General features: G+C 42.8%; 1 protein-coding gene across 5 annotated transcripts in view; it reads right to left on the bottom strand.

Annotated features, from left to right (window-relative positions):
* Positions 1-25,056, bottom strand: part of TRIO (trio Rho guanine nucleotide exchange factor) — a 3,493,742-nt gene that overhangs the window by 1,759,202 nt on the left and 1,709,484 nt on the right. For all 5 annotated transcript variants that reach the window (XR_012724343.1, XM_075314973.1, XM_075314976.1 and 2 more), the window contains exon 45: positions 17,645-17,748. Coding sequence is in view for 4 of the 5 variants with exons in the window: in XM_075314973.1 (XP_075171088.1) it covers positions 17,645-17,748 (104 nt within the window). In the remaining variant the exon portion in view is untranslated. The remainder of the gene's footprint in view (positions 1-17,644; positions 17,749-25,056) is intronic.

Genomic DNA, 25,056 nt, shown 5'->3' with positions numbered 1-25,056 from the left:
ACAGCATACTTAATCATAGTGTCTTCAAACATTTTGCGCTTTTACACCGGTAATGGGATTTTCAGGAGCCCATAACAGCACCCCATGAGAGAGAGGTTCCGCCCACCTCAGGACAGAAAACTCACTGAATTTAAAAGACGGTACCTCTCCTCCGCTTCAGTAGGTTTACAGAGCCAGAGAGGACCACCAATATACGAAAAAAGGTTAATCACACCAACACCAAAAACACCATTAACTCAAACAATCCCCGAAGAGTACCCATAACCAGTGAATAGGGGGGGAATTAAGGGTGCTGTCATGGGCTCCTGAAAATCCCATAACTGGTAAGTAATTAAGATTTTTCCCTTACGCCCATGACAGCACCACCTAAGAGATTCTATAGACCAATCACCTTAGGGAGGGACCACTGCCTATAAAACCCGTTTACCAAAAGAGAGGTCAGCTGTGGAGGACAAGTCAAGTCTATAGTGACGGAAAAAGGTAGACGAAGAGGACCAAGTGGCGGCCCTAAAGATTTGCTCAATTGAAACCTGTATAAACAAAAAAGCCCCTTATAAAATATATACTTTATTAATATTCTCAGAAATCGGTGCAAGTTAAAAACTGTAGGTGCATAGATTATGGTTCAGGAATGGGTTCCTGGGCTCGTTGCCTGGTCTCCCCCTTCCTGACCGTGGGGGTCGGCACCCTAATATAGACGCTATGGTGCCCCCACTCAAAACGTGGACTGGCCCTGGATGTCCCTTTGCTGCAAACTTGTTCGTGCTGCTATGCTAGAGTGAGGGGTCTTACATAATATATAAGGTGATACACACTCATGCCTCTCACAATCTTAGTCTGTATGGATCAGGGGTGCTAATATCAGACTCCTCCTTCTGTTTCCCATAAACAGACATATGTTTCTCAATGCTGCAAATTAAAATACAGTTCTTTGAGATGAAGGGAACTAATCAAGGGCACAGTCTATTTGCTATGCAGCCTCATATAGATATGTCATCATGAGTATCTTGGCTCAAATAGCCTGTCCTTTGCCGTCAACCGCGGCTCATCCTGCCCCAGAGAACCTAACCAGACAAGAAAAAGAAGCCCTTAACAATCTAGGAAAAAATCATGAAATCATAATAAAACCGTCTGATAAAGGCGGTAATACCATTGTAATGGATAGACATAAATATCTACAGATGTGTTTAGTGCTCCTTAGAGATAAAGAAACCTACGAGGTGCTTAAATCAGATCCGACGGATATGTACAGTGGAGAACTAAAATCACTACTGATCGAGGCTAAGGAAAATAAATTAATATCTAAAGAGGAAATGGATTTCCTCCTACCAAAATACCCCAGGATAGCCACGTTCTATACAGTACCCAAAGTACATAAGGGATGTGACCCCCTCAAAGGACGACCCATCGTCTCTGGGATCGATGCCTTATGTCAGAACAGCAGTACATATATTGATCATATATGACGTTCATTTGTAACAGCTCTCCCTTCACATATTCAGGACACCATGGACCTATTGAGGAGATTAGAAGGGATGACGGTGGACAAAGGGGCTATATTAGCATCAATTGACGTTGAGTCACTATACAGCCGTATCCCCCATGACTGTGGCCTTAGAGCCATAGAATATTATCTCTCATCCCATGGGATTCAATATTACCTCCACAATCAATTGATACTAAAACTCGTGAAATTTGTCCTCACCAGAAACTACTTTGTATTTAATTCTCAATTTTTCCACCAGCTCAGGGGCACCGCGATGGGGAGCCCCTGTGCTCCCACTTACGCCAACTTGTTCCTGGGCTGGTGGGAGGATACGGTGGTTTTTGGTGATGAGGACATGGAGTGGAGCCCCCAAATAAGTTTTTGGGGGCGTTATATTGATGATGTCATCGTAGTTTGGACAGGGACCAAAGAATCCTTTGTGGCCTTTGTGGAACATTTAAACATAAACAACCTAGGTCTTAAACTGACATATGAAATAGGAGGGGACAAAATTCCATTTTTGGACATTTTCATTCAAAAGGATGGTAGTGGGCGGCTAAAGACTGATATATACAGGAAGCCTAACTGTACAAATAGCCTATTACATTGGCAAAGCTACCATCCCCCCCACTCAAGAGAGGCATCCCCAAGGGACAGTTCCTGAGGTTGCCCAGGAACTGTTCCTTGGCTGATGACTTCGAGAAGCAGGCAAGGCACCTTAAAAATAGGTTCTTACAGAGGGGATACCCACTGGACACCTTGAACAGGGCCCATAACCACGCATGGAATAGCCAGAGGACAGAACTTTTGGTCCCGAGACAGAGGGGTGATAATGATGCCAAGACTAGGCTAATTGGCACATTCGATGACCAAAACAACAAGGTCATGGGAATTTTAAGAAAATATTGGGGGATACTGCTGAGTGATTCCGACATTAATGCCTCAATAATGAGTACCCCCTCAGTGACATACAGAAGGGGACGAACGATTGGAGATCAAGTGGTACATAGTTTGTACACACCACCACCCAAGGCAGGAACATGGTTAGATCACAGAGAAATGGGCACGTTTAAATGTGGAAAATGTTCCTTTTGTAAATTCATAACTCCATCAAGGGAATTTAGCAGTGCAAGCACAGGCAGAATATATAAAAAAAGGAATTTTGCTAACTGCAGGACGGAAGGGGTAGTGTACTTATGCACTTGTACCTGCCCATTGAATTATGTGGGCAAAACGAAGAGACAACTAAGGGTTAGAATTAGTGAACACCTGGGAGCCGTAAGGAACAAGAGAGATACCCCCATTGCCCGCCATATCAATAGCTGTCACGGGGGGGACATAGGATCACTGTCCTTTAAAAGTATTGAAACAATTCCAAAGTCTATAAGAAGAGGTGATTGGGATAAATCCATCATACAGAGAGAGACACGATGGATTTTTTGTTTACAATCCACCCACCCTAAAGGGCTAAATGAGCAGCTTAGTTTTGTTAGCTTCATTTGAGATAAATCGGTACCAAGGGACCGCTCAGCAGACACAGAGAGTACCTTCTAAGGAAGGGGAGTGTCATTTGTAAAAGATGGCTGCTATATTAAAGTAGCCTTGACAACATCAACTATTTATAAAATATCAGATGTAAGAGTGTAGGTTGGAGTCTGCGTTTGGTATACTTCATGCCTGGTCTAGTTGCACCATGACCCATGTTTCTCCCCTAAGTAGAACCACACATGTTCATGTACTTATATTCATATATACACTTCTCTTTCCACCCTTTTCCCTTCCCTTGTCTAAACAACCCTCCATTGGATTAATGGTTAAACCAATGTGTAATAATTGATGATCAAATGGGTCACAAAGTTAATAACTTGAAGCAGTGATATATCCCTTCTAAATCGGTACAATCTATCAACAGCCGCACAAGCTGCAGATACGCTCCGTGTTGTGGATGTTAAAATATATTGAGTGACATATCCTTGCCCACAATATTGATTGTAGTAAAAGGAAGTGACGAATCGCTATCCCCACAGTCACAGAAATGTGCAGGGAAACGACGTATCGCAATGTTTACATATAAGACATAATGGGAAAGTCCTCCTGCAACCTGATAGGCTGGTTGAAGTGTCAATCAGATATCAATGACGCCCGCAACCGGAAATGACGTAGCGCAATACTCATATATAAGAAATAATGGGAAAATTTTCCTACAGCCTGATTGGCCACAAAGTAAAAACTTGAAGTAGTGATATATCCCCTCCTAAATTGATATAATGTATCGGCAGTCATATTAGCTGCAGATACGCTTTACATACTGGATGTCAAAATACACTGAAAAACATATCTTTGCCCATAATATTGATTGTAGTGAGAGGAAGTGACGAATCGCTAACTCCATAGTCACAGAAGCATGCAGGGAAATGATATATCGCAATGTCTACATAAAAGGCATAATGGGAAAGCCCTCCTGCAATCTGATAGGCTGGTTGAAGTGTCAATCAAGATATCAATGACGTCCGAAACCGGAAATTACGTATCACAATACTCACACACAAGGAATAATGGGAAAATCCTCCTGCAGCCTGATTGGCTGGTTGGAGTGACAATTAGACTTCCACAATGACCGAAACCGGAAGTGAGCCAATTTTATCTATAGATGGAGGGATATTTAAACCCCAGACCAGCGATAATGAACAGGCGTCCACCACCTTCTGACCTGATCGCCAGACGTCCATTATACACATCTACATAGTCGGACCTGTCAGTAAGTACAATGATGATAGCACAGTTGTATTGGGTTTATAAGGGAAACTACTAGTGCTTATGCTTATGCATTGTAACAATAGGAAGAAAAATCATCCCCTGTATCACTGACAGACGCCCAGCTTATGCATCCTTACAGGCTTCACTGGCTAGTAAGTACCTTAATCATGGGGATCTCTTTTCACAAGGGAAGAGGATTATTGTGAAATTTATATCTACATATGTGTGTTCACAGTGATCAAAGAAAAACCTCATTGAAGGGTCAATGATTTATAAGGGAAGCTACTAGTGCTTATGCGTATGCATTGTGACAACAGGAAGAAAAATCATCCCCTGTATTACTGACAGACGCCCAGCTTATGCATCCTTATAGGCTTTACTGGTTAGTAAGTACCTTATTCATGGGGACTTCTTTTCACAAGGGAAGAGGTTTATAGTGAAATTTATATCTACATGTGTGTGTTCACAGTGATCAAAGAAAAACCTCATTGAAGGGTCAATCCTATCTAATGATGTTATAAACAAAATGTGAGTATAGATTTACTGGGGAGAAATTCTGGAATCTAGGTATAATTAAGTCCAGTCTACGTATTGACTAAGACAAATTGTTGTTTCAGCAAATCGTGTTTTTGACCCCATTTGGACAGCCCCTGAGGAACCTCCGTTTTATTGGAAGTCCTGGAGGGGAAACGCGTTGGGCAGAGAGCCGCGGTTGACGGCAAAGGACAGGCTATTTGAGCCAAGATACTCATGATGACATATCTATATGAGGCTGCATAGCAAATAGACTGTGCCCTTGATTAGTTCCCTTCATCTCAAAGAACTGTATTTTAATTTGCAGCATTGAGAAACATATGTCTGTTTATGGGAAACAGAAGGGGGAGTCTGATATTAGCACCCCTGATCCATACAGACTAAGATTGTGAGAGGCATGAGTGTGTATCACCTTATATATTATGTAAGACCCCTCACTCTAGCATAGCAGCACGAACAAGTTTGCAGCAAAGGGACATCCAGGGCCAGTCCACGTTTTGAGTGGGGGCACCATAGCGTCTATATTAGGGTGCCGACCCCCACGGTCAGGAAGGGGGAGACCAGGGAACGAGCCCAGGAACCCATTCCTGAACCATAATCTATGCACCTACAGTTTTTAACTTGCACCGATTTCTGAGAATATTAATAAAGTATATATTTTATAAGGGGCTTTTTTGTTTATATTGATATATACCCTTATGGTGAGAGAAAATTCAAATTGAGGTTTGTGCTCAATTGAAACCTGCATTTTCTGCCCAGGAGGTGGAAACTGACCTGTAGAATGTACTTTAATTTGCAAGGGGGCAGGGACCCCCTTAGATGAGTAGGCCAGAGATATAACATCTCGTATCCATCTAGCTAGGGTGCTCTTAGAAACCTTGCAACTCTTGGACACACCCTGAAAGGCAACAAACAGGTTCTGCGATTTCCGCCACTCCCGGGTCCTATCTAAGTAGGTAAGAAGGGCCCTTTTCACATCTAATGTATGGAGCTGGGATCGTTGTCATTGGAAGGAGGGTCACAAAAGGATGGTAATATAATTTCCTGGGACCTAAGGAAAGGCTTGACTACTTTTGGAAGGTAGGAGGGGTCAGTGCATAGTATCATCCTATCTACCAGAATCTGCGTGTATGGTTGGGTGAAAAAGTACTGCACAATGGGGAGCAGAGTCCAATAATATTTATGAAAAGCAATTTTATTGTAGCAAAAATTTCCATAAAATCATTTAAAATACAAAGAGAACACAATAAATAGCACGGTGTGAGTCTCCCCAAAAGCTCACAATAATATAGTGGTATACCATAATATTACATGCTAGACAAAAAGAGATATTTTGTTGTGGCAAGTACTTGCACACACTTGCCCTGAGGAAGCTGCTGATGCAGCGATACGCGTGGGTCTCTGCCCACAGGATTTCTTTGACTCTCCCCCTCCTCTCCATAACTATTGAGCCTTGATCTCCCCCTCTTTATCTGACCCTTTGTCGGGGTATTTTTGCACTATGGAATGTTCCCCTGCAATAATTTCGGCATAGTATTACCATCTTTACCTTGTTTCTGGTTCAGGACTTATAGGGTTGTAACCTTTCCATATTAGTGCTTTTCTGCCGAAATCTTGGGTCTGCCACTTTATATATTATAACTGTATGCATGCTTCTTTATTGTATCTGAAGAATGTCTTTGTATACAAATTGCGAGACCATATATAATTCTACATGCTTTTATCTGTGATTTATTGTATATTTTCTACCTATTAAGCATGTTTCATCTATGTACGTGCAGCATTGTTTCTGTGGCTTATGTTTGAGGGGTACATCTCGTCTCTTTTTGTCTAGCATGTAATATTATGGTATACCACTATATTATTGTGAGCTGTTGGGGAGACTCACACCGTGCTATATAGTGTGTTATTTTTGTATTTTAAATGATTTTATGGAAATTTTTGCTACAATAAAACTGCTTTTCAGAAATATTATTGGACTCTGCTCCCCATTATGCAGTACTTTTTCTTCCATTTTTGCTTCGTTCCTTACTGCACGGGTTAGCATTGAGCTTATTTATATATCACAATTAGATATTGGCTGTGCACCTCTTTGTCTGTATTCCTATGGTTGGGCGAAAGACAGAGCCTGTAGATCACCCACCCATCTAGCCAATGTTAACGCAATAAGCAGTGCTACCTTCAGGGACAGGTTTTTGAGGGAAACCTCCGAAAGGAGCTTAAATGGGGCATCTACCAAGGCATCCAGGATCAGATTCAAATCCCATGGAGGTACATGAGGAGAGGTAACAGGAGCAGCTCTAGCACAGGATCAAATGAACCTATTAATCCATCTATTGTCCAACAGGTTGCAGTTATATAGTGCCCCCAGGGCCGAAACCTGTACTTTCAATGTACTAGTGGACAGGCCCAATTCCAACCCCTTCTGAAGGAACTCTAGTATAGCGGGGAAGGGAGGAGGACCCCCGACCTGAACTTCTAAAACCTGTAAGAATTTTCTCCAGACCTTCCCATAAATACCAGTGGTGATTGGCTTTCTACTCTTCAGGAGAGTCTCCACCAGGCTCCCAGAAAATCGCTGAGCTAAGAGAAGCTGTCTTTCAAATATCACATGTCAAGTGCAAGGCTGGATCTCTGGGATGATGAACTGGTCCCTGGACTAGGAGGTCTGCTTTATCTGGAAGTATCCAGGATTCTGAGAGCGTCAGTTTCTGGAGCCAGAAAAACCCGCTTTGGCCAAAAGGGAAAAAGAAGGATGACGTGGGCTCTGTCTTTCCGGATCTTCCAAAGGACTGCTGGAAGAAGAATCAAGGGCGGGAAGACATACGGGAGACCCTGGGACCAGGAGATCTACATCGCATCTACTGCCAAGGGACAGTCTCTGGGATTGAGAAAGCAAAAGTTCTGCACCTGCCTGCTGGCCCTGGTTGCATATAGATCCACAACCGGAGTCCCACAGAGTTCTGAGATTAAACTGAACACCCGAGGGCTAAGAGCCCATTCCCCTTGGTCAAGATGATGTTTGCTGAGAAAATCAGCCTCCTCGTTGTCCCATCCCCAAATATGAAGGCAAGTCAGAGAAAGAAGATGAGGTTATACCATCTGAAAGATGTCTGTTGAGAGGGAGAGGAGCGATCTGGATCTGGTCCCCCCTTGATGATTGAGGTAGACTACCGTCACAATGTTATCGGAAAGGATCTGAACGTGCCGACCTGCTAGATAAGGGAGTAGGCCTTCGAGTGCTAACTTCATTGCCATCAACTCATGGAAATTTGAGGACTGATACCTCAGATGGAAGTCCCATCGACCCTGTAAGAAGCGATCTTTCAGATGAGCCCCCCAGCCTAGATGGCTTGCATCGGTCGTGATGGTATCTGTGATGTGAGGACTCCACAGCACCCCAGCGGATAGGTGAGTTAAATTCTGCCACCATGAATGGGAACGCAAAGTCTCTGGGCTTAGGATGGATTTTGTGGTCCAAACAGCCGCCTGACTGCCGCTGCCATGCCAGGACCTCCTCCTGAAGGGATCTGTATGCACCTGTGCCCAAAGAACCATGGAGATACTGGAGGTGAGGGATCCCACCAGCGACATGGCTTGTCTGAGGGTCACGACCGGATTCCTTATTACTGCAGCGATCAGCCTCTGTATCCTGATCTTTTTGTCTTCCGGAAGAAAAGTAATTTGGGTGACCGAATCCAGCAGAAGACCCAGAAAGCATTGCTGGGGCTGTAGTCTGAATTTGTTTTGATTTATTATCCACCCCAAGTTCTCTAAAACTGAAATTACCTTTTCCACATGTTGTCTGCAAAGGTCCTCCGACTGACTCACTATCAGGAGATCGTCCAGGTAAGGGATAACCAGAATTTGGTGGATTCTGAAATGTGCAATCACTTCTGCCATGAGTTTCATGAAAACCCTGGGTGCCATGGAGATCCCAAAGGGGAGTGCCCTGAACTGGTAATGAAGAATAACGTTGTCCTTCTAGAAAGTAAACCTTAGGTATCTATGGTAAGTAGCGTGGATAGGAACATGATAATATGCATCCTTTAAGTCTATCACTGCCTTGAAACACCCGGAATATAACAGCTTTATTGTGGACGGGATTGTTTCCATCTTGAAGGATTGCTGAAGTAGATGACGGTTGAATTCCAACGTCCATCTCTGTTTTCCCTGTCGTAGGGATTTTTCAATGAAATACCCCCAAGGGGGCGATGCTATCTGCAGCCTCAATCCTTCTGAGATGATTTGGAGGATCCACTGACTGGAGGAAATCTTCTTCTATGCAGAGAGGAAAAGAGAAAGCCTCCACCCCACATGAACCATGGCATCATTGGGGGCCTTTTGGTTTGGTAGAGGAGAGTGGACTGAATAGGAACCCTGAGGACTTCTTCCTTCTGTCCCTGCAGGAGTCCTGGTCTCTGAGGGGCTTCATGTGGAAAAATTGTTTTCTCCGAAAACGACAGTTGTGAGGCAGTGGGGTCTAGACAATCGGAAACCCCTGTTTCTTATCCGCCGCCTTGGACAGTCGGTCACTCAGTTGTGCGCCAAACAAGAAGCTACCCTCGCAAGGTATTCCGCAAAGCCTCCCTTTGGACTGGACATCTCCCTTCCTGGTTTTTCCCAGAGGGCCCTCCTAGCTGAATTGGAAAGGGCCGCCGACTTTGCAGTGAGTCTCAGGGACTCTATAGAGGCGTCTGCCAAAAAAGCTGCTGCCCCCTGAATACAGGGTATAGAGGAGATACCATTCTTCCTAGAAATATCCCCCTTAAGCTGGTCTTCTAACTACTGGATCCAAACCATGAGAGATTTTGCCATGCATGTGCTTGCCACTGCAGGTCGCAGGGCTCCAGCTGCTATCTCTCATGCGCCGGGAAGAAACCCGTCCACCTTTCGGTCCAGCTGATCTCGCAGGGACACAATATTCTCAAAGAGTAGAGCACTGGACCTGGAAGCTTTGGAGATAGCCACATCAATCCTTGGCGTCTTATCCCAAGATGTGATATCTTCCTCTTCAAAGGGATATTTCCATTTCATAAAAAAGGAAATGGATACCCTCTTGTCTGGCGTCTTCCATTGCTCTATTATCAGGTCCTGGATCTTCTGATGAATAGGGAATACCTTCTTCCTCCTGCCCTCCAGGCCACCAAACATTAGGTCCTGTGCAGGCTTGGGATCCTTAGTATCCACCAGCCCCATGGTGGTGCGGACCGCTTTCACAAGGTAAGTTACCTCGGAGGAAAGAAAGCAAGGTCTGCCGCCTTCCTCGGAGGAAGATCAGGACTCTAAGGGAGAGGACGAGCTAGAGACCAGGTCACAGTTCACTAAACTGTCAGAGATATCACCAGTTTTTTTAGCAGACTTCTTATGCTTCTTTGGAACGGTGTGAGAGAGGAAGCTAATGGAATCCCTGACTTCTGCCCGAATAATCTCCTTCAGTTCGGCCACAAATCCCGGCCCTTCTGTACAGAGAACTTTTTTAATAAAGGTGGAGAAGAGATCCTTCTTGTAATCTGAGGCAGGGGGTCCTTGAATACCCCACAAGCTCTATGATTCCTCCTGAAGGTATGCTTCTTGGATACCTCCTGGAAAAAATAAGGGAACTTAGAAGGGGGAACATTTTAGGAGGTTGTAAGAGAACAACACTTACCTCCCAAGATGGTGCATCAGGTAACGGTTTAGAAGGTGACTTATGGCTTCCAGGCTTGGATCTCTTAGATCCCCCGGAATGATGGCCTGCCGGACTAGAGATGGATCCTAGTGGTGGAGCGGTCCCCTAGCTGCTGGTGCTGCAAGGACTATGCATCTTCCTGCTGACCGAGCAAATCCTGTGCTGGGAGAGCGCGGTCTTCCATCCTGGTAGGGGAAACCTATACTCACCAGCACGCAGTCCCGCCGATCTTTTTATCCTCTGGTATACAAATCTCCTGCCCAGGAATCACTTACTGGGCGCCGCCATCTTGGTGTTCCTGTGCATGCGCCGGTGACGTACTTCCTGCCGTCGCGCATTTCCGAATTCACCGCGCTGTACGCTACGCTTCACTCCAGGGAAACCAGCAGCAGGGAACCTGTCTCACAGGTTCCGTGAGCGGTCCACAGCCTGGGGCGATGCAGAGCTAAGCTCCTGCTCCAGGCTCGCGCCCCACCACCGCAGAAGGCTAAAGTCCACGGGGATGTGCTTCCAGGCCTGAATGCCAGCTTCTGGTAAGACCAAACTTCCACACTAGGTCAGACCTGGGACAACCGTGGGACGTCCATCAGGAGGAGAGGTACCGCCTTTGTATTCAGTGGGTTTCCTGTCCTGAGGTGGGCAGAACTTCTCTCTGAGGTGGTGCTGTCATGGGCGTAAGGGAAAAATCCCAATAACCTTATTCTGACCATTATAGAGCAGATACCGGACCATAGTGCGGATAGATATGGAGATTTAATACGAAAAGAGTACTACTGGATATATAAAATGGGTACGCTAACAATTGAGTTTTGAGAATATATGAATTTTACATACAAATTTTATTCTATAAATTATTGCTTTTATTTTTATTTATAATGTTTGTATATGAATTGTTCTGTATTTATGTATTATCTGCATAGGTATTTCAAACCCATATTTAATTTTATACATATAATGTATTTATTTATTACATTTATCTCTTATTAGCTAGATTGAACCAGAACAATTGATGATCAATTGATTATTGTTTTTTATACATATTGATTGATTGTATATTCTGTATTATATATAAAGCTCGTAATGCATTAGCACCTGAGGAAGAAAACAGCATTAATTATTGAAACGTGTAGTGCAATAATAAACTATGTTATCACCTATTTATCACGGTCTGCAGCACCCTGTTATACACTATTTTCATTGGTACTTCACATTGTCTATCCTTCTGCATTTACTGCATATGGGGAGTGTAAGGTGCAGCAGCTGACCGGACAGCTGTCTGACTCATTCCCAGCCACAAGGATAATTACTAAGGATTTCTTCCGCCCAGTTAAAGCCTGCTTTACACCTTACGATATCACATACAATATTGTATGCGATGTGACCCGCCCCCATCGTATGTGCGGCACGTTTAATTTGTTGACCGTGTCGCACAAACGGTTATTTCCCGTCACACGTACTTACCCTTCCATACGACCTCAATGTGGGCAGCGAACATCCACTTAACATCCGCTTAACTCTCTGACCGCTCCAACCATCACAAGCCAGACCGCAGCAGCTACAGAGGAATTTGAATTTTTCCACTTCTACTACACGTGGAATCACTGTGCTCCTTTCTGTGCTGCAGATCCTTATAGGTACTCACAGCAAAAAAGAGGGCAACCAGTCCAGTTAGCCCAGGCCCACAAATCTAATGCACCGACAGGATGTTGTATTTTTATCTCCTCTTTATGTGGCTATTTTTGATATTTATCAGTGTAAGGACCTGCAAGCATGAGGATCCGTGATGAGGATTGCATGCTTATGTACATTGGCCAATTTACTAACTAATACCTCTGTAAAATAGTGAGTTTATGGAGATTTGATTCATAAACTTGATTACATGCATTCATAAAATGTATGTATTTTGCCCATCCCTTTAAGAGTGTCTTTGTGTGAGTTGAAATTTCTAGCCAGAAAGCCATCTGACATGGTACATCAATAGCTGACAGATCAGTGGTATATTCTATCTGGTATTTGAGCAAAGATCTGAAATTAGCATTGAAGTCTTTCTCAGTGTTACACTAAGGTCAAGGGTCAGCAAGCTTCAAAGGGTTCTATACATTCTATGGTAAAGGGTAAAATGGTTTAGTTTTACAAGTCTGTACTGCGCATGACACTTACTCTGCAGATTTTGGACCACGTGATATGACATAATGCTATAATTAAAAATGATAGAGAGTTCTTGAAATAACGTGTAAGACCATTTAAAGAGACAAGGAGAATCAGGGGGTGGGGTTTAATTATATTTAAGCAGACCACACTTCAAAGGGTTAGAATGGGACCATTCTCAACCAGATGGACCAGAGAGAGAGGACGGCTAATCACAACATCACGGCTATGTAAGACAATGGACTCTTTTCTCTATCTTTTTCCTATCTCTCTTAACTAACAAAAGCCAAAACATTATTTTTCTGTAATGACTTTAGCTTTTATTGAATAAATCCACATATGATTTTGCACCTATTTCTCTCCAATCGTTAATATACTGGCTAAGCATATTTCTACGTCAATCCTATTTTTAACAACCTCATATATATTTAATATAAATTTTTTGCACTTTTTTATACGGGGTGCAGCCAGGCCTCTTAATACAGGCCGTGCATAGTGGAGTCTCTGTCCCTTGTATGCTGCAGTGAGTAGTGTCCGGGTAACCCGCCTAATCGAATAGTAAGGGTGTGATAATAGGTTGCTGGCTGGACACCATGCGCATATGAGTGTGAACAGTGCCCTATGCGCGCCACTAATGTGCAATTTACCTTGCACCTGTGAAGTGTCCATCATGTTGAGAGGTTTGTCTGCATCCTGTCGGTGCATTAGATGTGTTGGCCTGGGCTAACTGGACTGGTTGCCCTCTTTTTTGCTGTGAGTATATTAAATTTTTGGAGGAGTTTTTATCTCCTTTTTCTGTTGCTATTTTAGATCTTATAGGTGCCTGTGCCGAGGCGACGACTGCAGTTGTGAAGGGGTGCAAAATCACCTACGTGAGTAGTACATTGTTCTTCAACCGTATTCACAGTCCCTAACAGATTTACGCAGGAGCACACCCAGTGCTTTTCTGTACTCTCCCGCATATACGGCAATTTATATTGTCAGATATACTGGACTTTATATGGTTGGTATATGCTTATCTTGGAAAAGGGGAGAGAGAGCAGAGGAGTATCTAGGGGGGTGCTGGCTGAGCATGTGCCCTCTGCGCAACTGTCAGGGGATGCTGTGGGGCTGCCTGATGCAGCGGTCTGAGTCTCCCTGGCAGATGTGTGTGCTGCCCCTATAGTGGGAGCCGCCATTCTCTGAGCCGGCTGTCAAGCTGACAGCCGGACTCAAAGTATGTGCAGCGAGCCAGCACCCACTGATTAATTGTCCTCGTATCTTTCAGACACAAGGACAATTGAAGCGGTGATTGCCAGCCCTAACATTCGGGTCAGAGCGATGTCTGTAGTGTGAGCAGGTCAGCTGATCATACTGCTAACGTCTCTCTTCAGCGCCGGATAGGCGACACACAACAATGGTGATAAGTGCTTTAGTGAAGCTGATGACATCAAAGAGAAACAGTACAGGGTGAGGGGGGAAGTATATATGGACACAGTATGGGGGAGAGAGAGTGGGAAGGGGGAAGTGTGTTTTGACACATTATGGGGGTAAAGAAGGTGGGGAGGGGGAAGTAACCTTTGACACTTTATGGGTGGAGAATATGGGGAGGGGGAAATATCTATGGACAGTGTGGGGAAAGAGGATGGGGAGTGAGAAGTATCTATGGACACAGTATGGTGGAAGACAGAATTGGGAGGGAGAAGTATCTGTGAACAGAGGTAGTGAAAAGGCAGTATAGGATGAGGAAAATGTGAGAAGGCACAGAATAGAGACTGGGTAGTAGGGGGAGCGGTATGGAGCGGGGTAGCATGAGGGGACAGTGAGAGGCCATAGCAAGAAGGGGGAGTGTGATGAGAGGGCACAATATAAAGACTGGACAGTATAAGGGAGGACAGTGTGAAAAATGTGCTCAGTATGGAAAGGAGAAGGCAGTGTGGAGGGCATGTACCATAAGGAAGACAGTCATATTTTCTGCAGAGAACACAGTGAGGGGAAATTATTTATTCTGGGGCACAGAATGTGGCAGATATTTTTATATAGGAGTATTCTAATCATTCTTCAATTTTTAAGGGTATTGAGCAAAGATGTGCTGCAGAAAACCGAAAATGATGGAAGTCTGCAGAGACGAGCCGTGAATGTGAAAAGCCATTATCGTGTCTGGACAAGTTGAAGAAGAGAAAGAAACTACTCCGATCAGAGACGTCATCTATAAGGTACCTGAATGTAAATGTTTATTTGTGATGATGACTAATTCTCATCAGTGCTGTTGTTTCTGTATAGTCCGCAGTCTGATGATGACTGATAACTCCCAAGTATCTCCTTACCATTGTTAAAGGGATTCTGTCACCAGATATTTGCTCCCCCCCATCTGAGAGCGGCATAATGTAAAGACAGAGACCCCAGATCCCAGCGATGTGTCTCTTACTGAGCTGTTTGCTATCACTTTGATAAATTAATGTTTTCTCTGCTGCAGATCTAGCAGTTATACAGAGCTCATGAATATTCTGGACTACCTGCAGAAGGCCAAGTAGCCCTCTAATGATAATCTCCTGCTGATGAAACAGTGATTTTATCAAAATTACAATAAGCAACTCAGTAACTGATATCACTGGAACCAGGATCTCTGCCACTATGTTATAATGCTCTCAGATTAGGTGGTAAAAATTTGGTGAGATTCCTTTTAAGGATGTACTGGAAGTTGAAGCTTCATGCTATGCAAATGTATATGGGTCTGACCTGACATTGCAATTGATATGCCATGTACTGCTTGTGGTTCTGATTATGTATTCCTGCACTGATGAGGGTTTGATGATATGTTTCTGTACTGATGGGGTTATATGGATGTATTTCTGTACTGCTGGTGGTTGTGATGCTGTATTTCTGTACTGATGAGGGTTATAATTATGTATTTTTATACCTCTGGTGGTTCTGGTGCTGTTATTAGTTTTGATCCTGTACACAGGTAACAATTCATAAATTCTAAGATTAATTTAACATTGATTACCTAGCTTTAGAATAGGTCATAAAATTTCTGATCTGCAGGGTCCGGCATCCCTGCTGATTTTCTTCTTCTGAATCTTCTAAAAGGAGTCTGTGGCCAGGTGCTGCACATCCACCTCATTGATTTGAATAGGAGGTGGATATGCAGTACTCAGCTGCGTCCACTATTAGAAGATGGAGCAGATCTGGAACTAAGCACTTCCGGCCACCTGCTGCTGCCGGCACCTAGAACACCCGATAACAGACCCTGACCAATCAGATATTTATAATCTATCCCAAGGATAAGCCATCACTGTTAAAGGTTTTCATACTTGCATGTGACAACTAGCCTTTATTTCTATGTTTCTCATTGAACACTGAGAGAATTACTAAAAGCAGCTCATTATCACATGACTGTAAGTGTGCAAATCACATATGAATGATTGGTCACATGAAGTGCACTCAAACTGCTTAGTGGGGGGCACCAAACTGAATTCTTGCCCCGGGTGCTGGTAAGCCTAGATACATCTCTGGAGGAAGTGACAGCACATACAAGGCAATCTGTCTGTTGAACACAACAGTAAAAGGGACAGTGAATGTAATGCGTGGCCTTTAATATGGTAAGTTGACCATTTGTCATGGTCTTTACAAGAAATTTTGACCTTTTAATAGAAAAAGTAAAGATCTTATAACTATAAAATTATAATACTTTATATATATATACACAATCTATATATATACACAATCTATTTAGAATACAAAAAACACCAAAATGGTATTCTAGGTTGGTCATTCACTCAAAGAAATTATTGATTTTACTTTGTTTCTCCGAAGTCATATATTTCTTAATATTTTTTTTTAAGGTAGTATATATGAAGTGAGAGCAAATTAAACAATTGCTACTGCATATGTACAGATTTGAGCTTTTATTTCTGAAAATTAAAAAAAAGTGGCATCTAATTGACTAACAGTAGAGATGATGTGAAGCAAGTCACACAACCTGGACCATTGGCCACAACAGTAATCTATGACCGTAAGACAACAGTAATGACATCTGCCTCTTGCATGACATCACCACATTCTCTTGAGTAGCCAGTCTGGCACAACATCACACGTGTGTCAAGCTGCAACAAGGACATTGTGTCAGGACAGATAATCAAAATAGGAACTATGGCTTCCATCAAGTGGCACAATATTATTGTTTATGGCCAATAGACCGTGTTGTGCAAATCGCTTTGTACTAACTCGTTCTTTCTAGACTACAGTTCATGGGACTCATTCATACTACAGTTATTAGGCCTTATTATTGAAATGCATACCGTTGAATGTTAAAACAAATTATTTATTTACAAATATTTTATTTTCTTGTATGGTATAAAATCTGTTTGTGAACTGTCTACTATTATTTGTAAATCTTGGTTCATATTAGCATTCAGAATTCAGCTTTTCCATCCCTTTAATGAACCAAGACAACTGGACTACTATAAGAAACAGATCTGCTCCATGTTAAACTCTATGAAGAATAATGTAGTCCTTTTGCATATCTGGCATTTTAATGGCAAAGAAGCATAGAATGCTTCACTTTTTATTCTGTTGAAGATGATGGAATTTGTAATGGAGCCATTTCGTTTAGGAACCAGATGAAGCGTAAACCTCGATGTGGAAGAGACTTTGTTAACCCCACAATCTTAAGTTACGTTCAACTGTTGCATTCTTATAGCATAGAAAAAAAAATGTGTCTTTGTTGCGTCATGGTTTTTTTTGCAGCATTTTATTTAGAGTTTATCACCCATTCATTTCAATGGGTCAAAAGCATTGCAAAACGGGTGAAAATATGAACATGCTGCATCTTGCAAAAATGCAGTCAGGCGCAAAAAAACATGCTAGTACTGTAAAATGCTGTCTCTTGCGCACCAAATACACAATGGAAAACACAGCAAGTGTGAACATATTCTTACTTTGTAAACCTGATTTTAGATACCATATTAATATGTAAAGAATGACACTAAGTAATAAACCACACACCCACATTTTATATATATATATATATATATATATATATATATATATTTTACACATATACGTACTCTCTGTGCCAGTCATAAATTTGATGAATATTTCCAAAAATAATTTTATCCTTTCCTTTCATGTCATCTGGAACACCATCTTCCTTCATGAGGGCCATATATCCCTGTGACAGAATACAAAAAAAATATATTACATGCAATCAGTGCACCATAATGCTTCTACAACTCTCAATTTTGAAAATTCCCTAAAACTTTACAAATTAATTAACTTGGCACACGTTAGTATTGCTTCAACTGCTAGACAAAAAAATGAACTTAGGCATAGAAGATTCTATATACATACACAGTATACAGTGGGGAAAATAACTGAAAAAAGAGGAAAGCCAGCACTGCCTGAAAATCGTATGCAACAAATAAAAACCACCTCACCCTTTTCCACAGGCATTGTTAATTAGGCACCATTTACTTGGGCCTGCTCTGCCTTCATTCGTGGGTGCTGGTTAGGCATTGTGGGGGCAGTTCTGACTCTGTCCTGGTGTGTGTGGCATCTGCTCACATGCTGGGCCTGGGCTGCTTTTATTTGCAGTTGCCTCTCTTTGCAACATGGAAGCGGTTCTGAAATGTTACAGGTATGTGTTGCTTCAATATGGTTCTGCTTTTAATGTAATTAGGAGGCCGCATGGCACAATGAAAATATAAACTATAAAGTAGGACCCCCCATTGACATTTACCGTGACGTGGCAGGGGTGGCTGAAAAAATTGATCAACTGTTTGCTAAAAATCTAATTTTGTATTATAGAAGAGTTGAAATGATGTGAATTTACACTTTTTATTTGTTGCATGCCATTTTCAGGCAGTGCTGGCTTTCCTCTTTTTTCTTTTATTAAAATAAGTATTTGATACACTTGATTTTGCAAGTTTTGCCACCTACGAAGAATGGAGAGGTCTGTAATTTTTATTGTAGGTACAAAAAATCCAGATTCACATTGTATCAAATACTTATTTTCCCCACTTTACAGATTTGTTTTCTGTGTTATTATTTAGTACAGAATTTTTTTTTTTTTTTTAAATCTTTTTATTTTAATTACCAAATATCAGATTCATTAGGTCTGACATTTTGTATTCCAGCCTGCGTTGCGCTGGAGTAAAGTGTTTCAAGCTAACTAAGGCCGGTTTCACACATCCGGCTTTTCGCCGGTTTACCGGATCCGGCGCTCTCCCGTACAGACAATACAGTACAGTGACAGCGCTGTAACTTCCGGGTCACATGCGCCGGTCACATGACAGCATGTGACCGGCGCTTGTTGCGCTGTCACTGTACTGTAGTCACTGTATGGGAGAGCGCCGGATCCGGCAAACCGGTGAAAAGCCGGATGTGTGAAACCGGCCTAAGGCTGCTTTCACATATCAGTTTTCTGGCATCAGGCACAATCCGGTTTGTGCCTGATGCAACGGATGCGTCGCAGATTGTGTAAAAACTGATGCGACGGATCCAGCAAAAAATTGATTTTTTTTTTTCTTCTTCATGCCAAGAGAGAGAGCCCCCATCATCACCGCACACACCCCTGCACTACCACCTCCAACATCACTGCACACAACCCGGCACTACCGCACCCATCATCACCACACACACCGGCACTACCGCACCCATCATCACCGCACACACGAAAGCATTACCACCCCATCATCACCACACACGCAGGCACTACTGCCCTATCATCATCGTACACACCGGCACTACCGCCCCCATCATCACCGCACACGCAGGCACTACCTCCCCATCATCACCGTACACACCGGCACTACCGCCCTCATCATCACCGCACATGCAGGCACTACCACCCCCATCATCACCGCACACATGCAATCACTACCGCACCAATCATCACTGCACACACCGACACTACCACACCCATCATCAGCGCACACACACCGGCACGGCACTACCTCAGTGACGTCACCGCTGACAACGCGACTCACTTCAGTTGCTGCGTTGAGCTCACAGAAGCGGTGGTGTTCGTCGTGGGACCTCGTGTGGATTACATCGGACCTGGAGGGGTGTTTGGGGGTTAATAAAGTGGTGAAAGAGGGTTTTTTGTCTTTTATTTCAAATAAAAGATTTTTCGGGTGTGTTTCTTTACTTTCACTTACAGGTTAATCATTGCGGGTGTCTCATAGACGTCTGCCATGATTAACCTAGGACTTGGTGGCTGCCATTAACTACTTATTACTCTGATTGCCTCCGCAACAGGGCAATTCAGGATGAGCCGGGTAGAGTCCCGGGACTGTCGCATCTAATGGATGCGGCATTTCCGGGCGGGTGCTGGCTGATATATTCAGGCTGCGAGGCTGCCCATAACGTGGGGCTCCCCATCCTGAGACTACCAGCCTTCAGCTGTGTGGCTTTACCTTGGCTATATCAAAATTTGGGGAGAACCGCACGTCATTTTTTTAAAATTATTTATTTTTTTTACTGCACTATATAGACCCGCCCACCGGCAGCTGTGATTGGTTGCAGTGAGACCGCTGTCACACTATACATACAATATCTAAAAAGGCATAAAGGCATGTTTTTCTGACATGAAAACAAAATAAACCTTTCCTGTTTTAGTTCGATTAGGAACCAAAATTATTTTTATTTGCCAAATGCCAAAATAATGAAAGAGAGAGAGAGAGAGAGTTTTAAGGCATTTTTACTATTTTCTGCAAAGTCAAAAGTTTACATACATTTCATTAGTATTTGGTACCACTGCTCTTAACTGTATGACTTGGGTCAAATGTTTTGAATATCTTTTCATAAGCTTCTCACAATAGTTGGTAAAAATGTGGGCCCATTTCTAAGACAGAACTGGTGTAACTGAGCCATGCTTGTAGGTCGCCTTGCTCGTGCCTGCCTTTTCAGCTTTGCCCATAAATTTTCAATAGGATTGAGATCAAGACTTTGTGATGGCCACTCCAAAACATTGATTTTGTCATCCTTAAAAGGCTTATCTGGCCTTTTTTTTTACATTACACTATTGGGCTACATTGGGGCAGGTAAGTAGATAGTAACTATCTACCTGCCCTGCTGTAAACCCCTCTCTCTCGGCTCAGAGTGGTCATGTGACCGCTCCTGCCATGGTTTTGCTGCTTCCTGAGATGTCACGATGAAAGTGCAGGAGCTTATGCTCGCCTTGTCCACGGACATCACAGCCGATGTCATGTAGCCACCCTGCTGGGCAGGTACCGTGCATGGCGTCCCAAGCCCCCTTTCCTGCACCCTCCCACACATTCCATAGTGCAGGGTTCTTGCTGCATGCAACCCCCATGCTGCTGGTGGCACACAGGCTAATGGCCCCCTTGCTGAACGCTGCCTGTGCTGGGGCCCTGCAGTCAGCGCTGTATATCAGACGACTGATTCACTGGCTCTGTGCAGATGGGAGCGCTGTATGCAGCTATGATTAGCCACCAGCCAATCAGAGGCCAGCAGCAGATCATTGCAGTAGCTGTATACAGAGCTCGGCTCTGCATGGGAATCTGTCATCTGATATAAAGCGCTGTCAGCTGCGGCCCCTGATGCTGCTTGTGGCATCATGCCCCTTGCTGACTGCGGCCTCTGCAGGGGGCTGTGCAGTCAGTGCTTTATAACAGATGACAGATTTCCGGGTGCTCTGCCGAGCCAAGCATCATACAGATATGATCGGCCACCGGCCAATCAGAATCCAGCAGCAGATCACTGAAGAAGCTGCATAGAGAGCGCATCCCTGCACAGCACCTGGAAATCAGTCATATGATATAAAGTGCTGACTGCACGGCCCCTGCACCAGCAGAGATCATTAAGGAGGGGGCTGCGGCCGCAAGAGGCAGGACACAGGGTACTGAGGGAACGAGGACAGGTGAGAAAGAGTTGTGTTTGTTTTTTTTGTGTGTGAAGAATGGCAGAATAGGGATCAATTCTACAGGACAGAGCATTGGTACAAGAAGAGGAGCCTAAGGGGACATTACACTACAGGATGGGCACAAGGAAAGGGGATATTACTATAGTATGGGGACAGGGATAGACATTACTACATTACATGTGCGGTGGATGTGAGGTGATTGTGCTGTCACAGATTAGAGAAGCAGGATCACTGCTCTGTACTACCAATGATTAGAAATACAGAGCAGTGATATCTCACCTGTGCAGCACAATCACCTCACATCCACCACATATAATGTAGTAATGTTCCCATCTTTGCTGGAGCGATGAGAGGTCAGTGCTGGGGCAGAATACTGACAGCCAATGAGTGTGCAGAAGGTGGGGCTGGAAAATGAGGCCGGGCGGTGACAGCTCTGACTGTGATGTTTGGCATAGGAAGATGTTTGGTTGAGCTGCAAGTAAATAAACTGTCTGCAGAGAATAAAGAGGTATTTCAAGAGGAACAAAAGTTAGAAAAAAAACCAATGTAGGGATGTTTTATATGACAATACAGCCAGATTAGCTTAAAAACATTTTTAGAGTTTATGTCGGACAACTCCTTTAAGTCACTTTCTGATAAGTTTTGCAGCATGCTTCGGGTCATTGTAAATCCCTTTTCTGCCCAAGCTTTAAGTTCCTGGTTGATGTCTCGAGATGTTGCTTCAGTAATGCCACATAATTTTCTTTCCTTATGATGCCATCTATTTTGTAAAGTGCACCAGTCCAAACAAACCCACAACATGATGCTGCCATCCCAGTGTTTCAGAGTTGGGATTATGTTCTTAGGCTTCAAAGCTTCTCCCTTTTTCCTCCAAAGTCATGATAGTCATTATGGACAAAGAGTTCAATTTTAGTTTCACGAGACCATAGGACATGTCTCCAAAAATTAAGGTCTTTGCTCCTGTGTGCATTTGCAAACATTAACCATAATTCACACACATTAATCTGGCTTTTTTATGTTTCTATTGGAGTAATGGCTTCTTCCTTGCAGAGTGGACTTTCAGACAATGTTAATACAGTACTCGCTACAATGTAGATAATTACACAATCTTACCAGCTTCTGTTAGCATCTTTACATCTTTGCTTTTGTTCTTGGGATGAAATGTACGTATGACCAAAGCACATTCGTCTCCTTCCTGGCCGGTATGATGGGTGGACATTCCCATCTTGTTTGTACTTGCATATAATTGCTTGTACAGATGAATGAGGCACATTCAGGTATTTGGAAATAGCAACCAAGGATGAACCAGATTTGTGAAGCTTCATAATTCATCTTGGCTGACTTCTTTTGACTTGCCCCTGATGCTACACAAGGAAACAGGTGTGTCTCTAACTCAGATGTTGCCAATAAACCTATCAGAAGCTTCCAAAGGCATTACATCATGATATAGGCTGTCCCATATTGTTTAACAACATAGTACTCTTGTATATGTAGTGTATGTAAACTTTTGAGTTTGCAGAAAGTAATAAAATGCCTTAAAACTTTATCTTTCATTATTCTGGCATTTGGCAAATATAAACAATATTGGTAATCCTAATTGACTTAAAATGGGAAAGGTTTATTCTGATTTCATGTCAGATAGTGAGAAAAACATGCATATGTGACTTATTAGATAGTGTATGTAAACTTCTGGCTTAAACTGTACATCTTTACAGCCTTGCCAACAACCAGGGAATGTAGGATTCTTTCTTCATCGGAAGAGGGATCCGGGTAAATACCTGAGAACTCTGTTGATTTATATTAGTGAAGGAAGGTACTTTATGGGTTAAAGGAAGGTAGTGTTCAGGCCAGAGCCTGAATCTTAATCATTCTCAATGCAGACAAAATAGCCAAGCAAAAACAGGTCTTGAGGGACAAACATCTTACATCTACCGACTTTAGAAGTTTAAAAAGGAGCTTTACAAAGTTGTTCCAAGACAAGACCTAGATGCCATCTTGAAATTGGATCTGAAATAGTAGACATAATTATTTGGACTGCTTTTCTAACTTCTGGTTAAGTGGTTCCTGGGGCATTTTTTTTCCCCAGAACAGTTGACAGGGCAGATATCTGCACTCTAATAAAATTAGGCTTGAGACTTTTGCCAAAACCTTCTTGCAGGATGTTCCACAAGGTAGGAGAATGAGAAGTCACCTGGTTCTTGATGCACCAAGCCGAAAAAAAACACTTCTGATTCTAGAATTGGTCTTGTTGGAACTTGTACCACTGGAATACTAGCTACAGCCTCTCCAAGAACACAGAAGAACAGCATAACACTTGAATCATGATAGTTTTCTTCTTTTAATAATACAGGTATGTGAGAAAATACCAACCACGGTGGAAACAGGGGGAGGGGTACAAAGAAAAGCACTGAGCAGAACAACGGCTGTTTCTCGCCAATCGGCGCTTCTATGGGCCCACCTCTAGGCTTATATGCTCAATACAATTAAATACCTGACACAGGTGAGCATGTCACATGACATATATGTGATAAAAATACTAACAACCATGAAAATAAACTAACACAAAAGTCAGAGACAATTAAATTACATGCGTGAATGACTATGGGACACAGTTGTTTCCTTTTTTCTGCAGCCTAAAAAATACATACTATTTGTCAAAAAATTTAAAGGAACACTGGTAAATCATTTCTGTCATTTAACTGTTAGAAGCCCTGTGCATTTGCACTCATTATCCAGTACTCCTTTTTTTTGTTAAAGTAGTTTGTGCCTATCTCCACCTCTCAATAAAGGTTTCAAAACTTCAAAGCCAGAAAACCATAAAATATGTGTCCCCTGCGTGTTTCTTTTCTTACATAATTTATTAATCTAGTTGAACCTTTACCTGTAGTTATTGAAGGTATTTGATCTCTAAAATGTACAAACATTGGGCGAATGGTTTTCCCTATGTAAAAACAGCCACATGGGGAAAAAAAATATAAACACATATTTGGTTTTACATGTGATCAAGTGTGATACAAAATGACAGATATATCCTATCTGGATGAGAATATTTAACACCTTCAGCCTCAGGGCGTTTTCCGTTTTTGCGTGTTTATTTTTTTGCTCCCCTTCTTCCGAGAGCCGTAACTTTTTTATTTTTCGGTCAATCTTGCCATACGAGGGCTTGTTTTTTGCGGGACGAGTTGTAATTTTAAATTAAACCATAAGTTTTACCATTTAGTGTACTGGAAAACAGCAAAAAAATTCCAAGTGTGGAAAAACTGCAAATAAAAGTGTGATCGCACAATAGTTTTTGGGACATTTTATTCACCATGTTCACTATATGGTAACACTGATGTGTCATTGTGATGCCTGAGGTCGGTGCTAGTTTGTAGACACCAAAGATGTATAGGTTCACTTGTATCTAAGGGATTAAAAAAATTCACAAGCTTGTCCAATAAAAGTGGCGCACGTTTTGCGCCAATTTCCAAAACTCGTAGTATGCTCATTTTTTGGGATCTATGCCTCAGTAATGGCTTATTTTTTGCGTCTCGAGCTGACGTTTCTAATGGTACCATTTTTGCGCAGATGCTACGTTTTGATCGCCTATTATTG

Source organism: Anomaloglossus baeobatrachus, chromosome 6 (genome assembly GCF_048569485.1).
Source record: "Anomaloglossus baeobatrachus isolate aAnoBae1 chromosome 6, aAnoBae1.hap1, whole genome shotgun sequence".
In the NCBI taxonomy this organism is placed as follows: Eukaryota; Metazoa; Chordata; class Amphibia; order Anura; family Aromobatidae; genus Anomaloglossus; species Anomaloglossus baeobatrachus.
The sequence above is the reverse complement of the archived record's forward strand: the minus strand, read 5'-3'. Positions and strand labels throughout refer to the sequence as shown.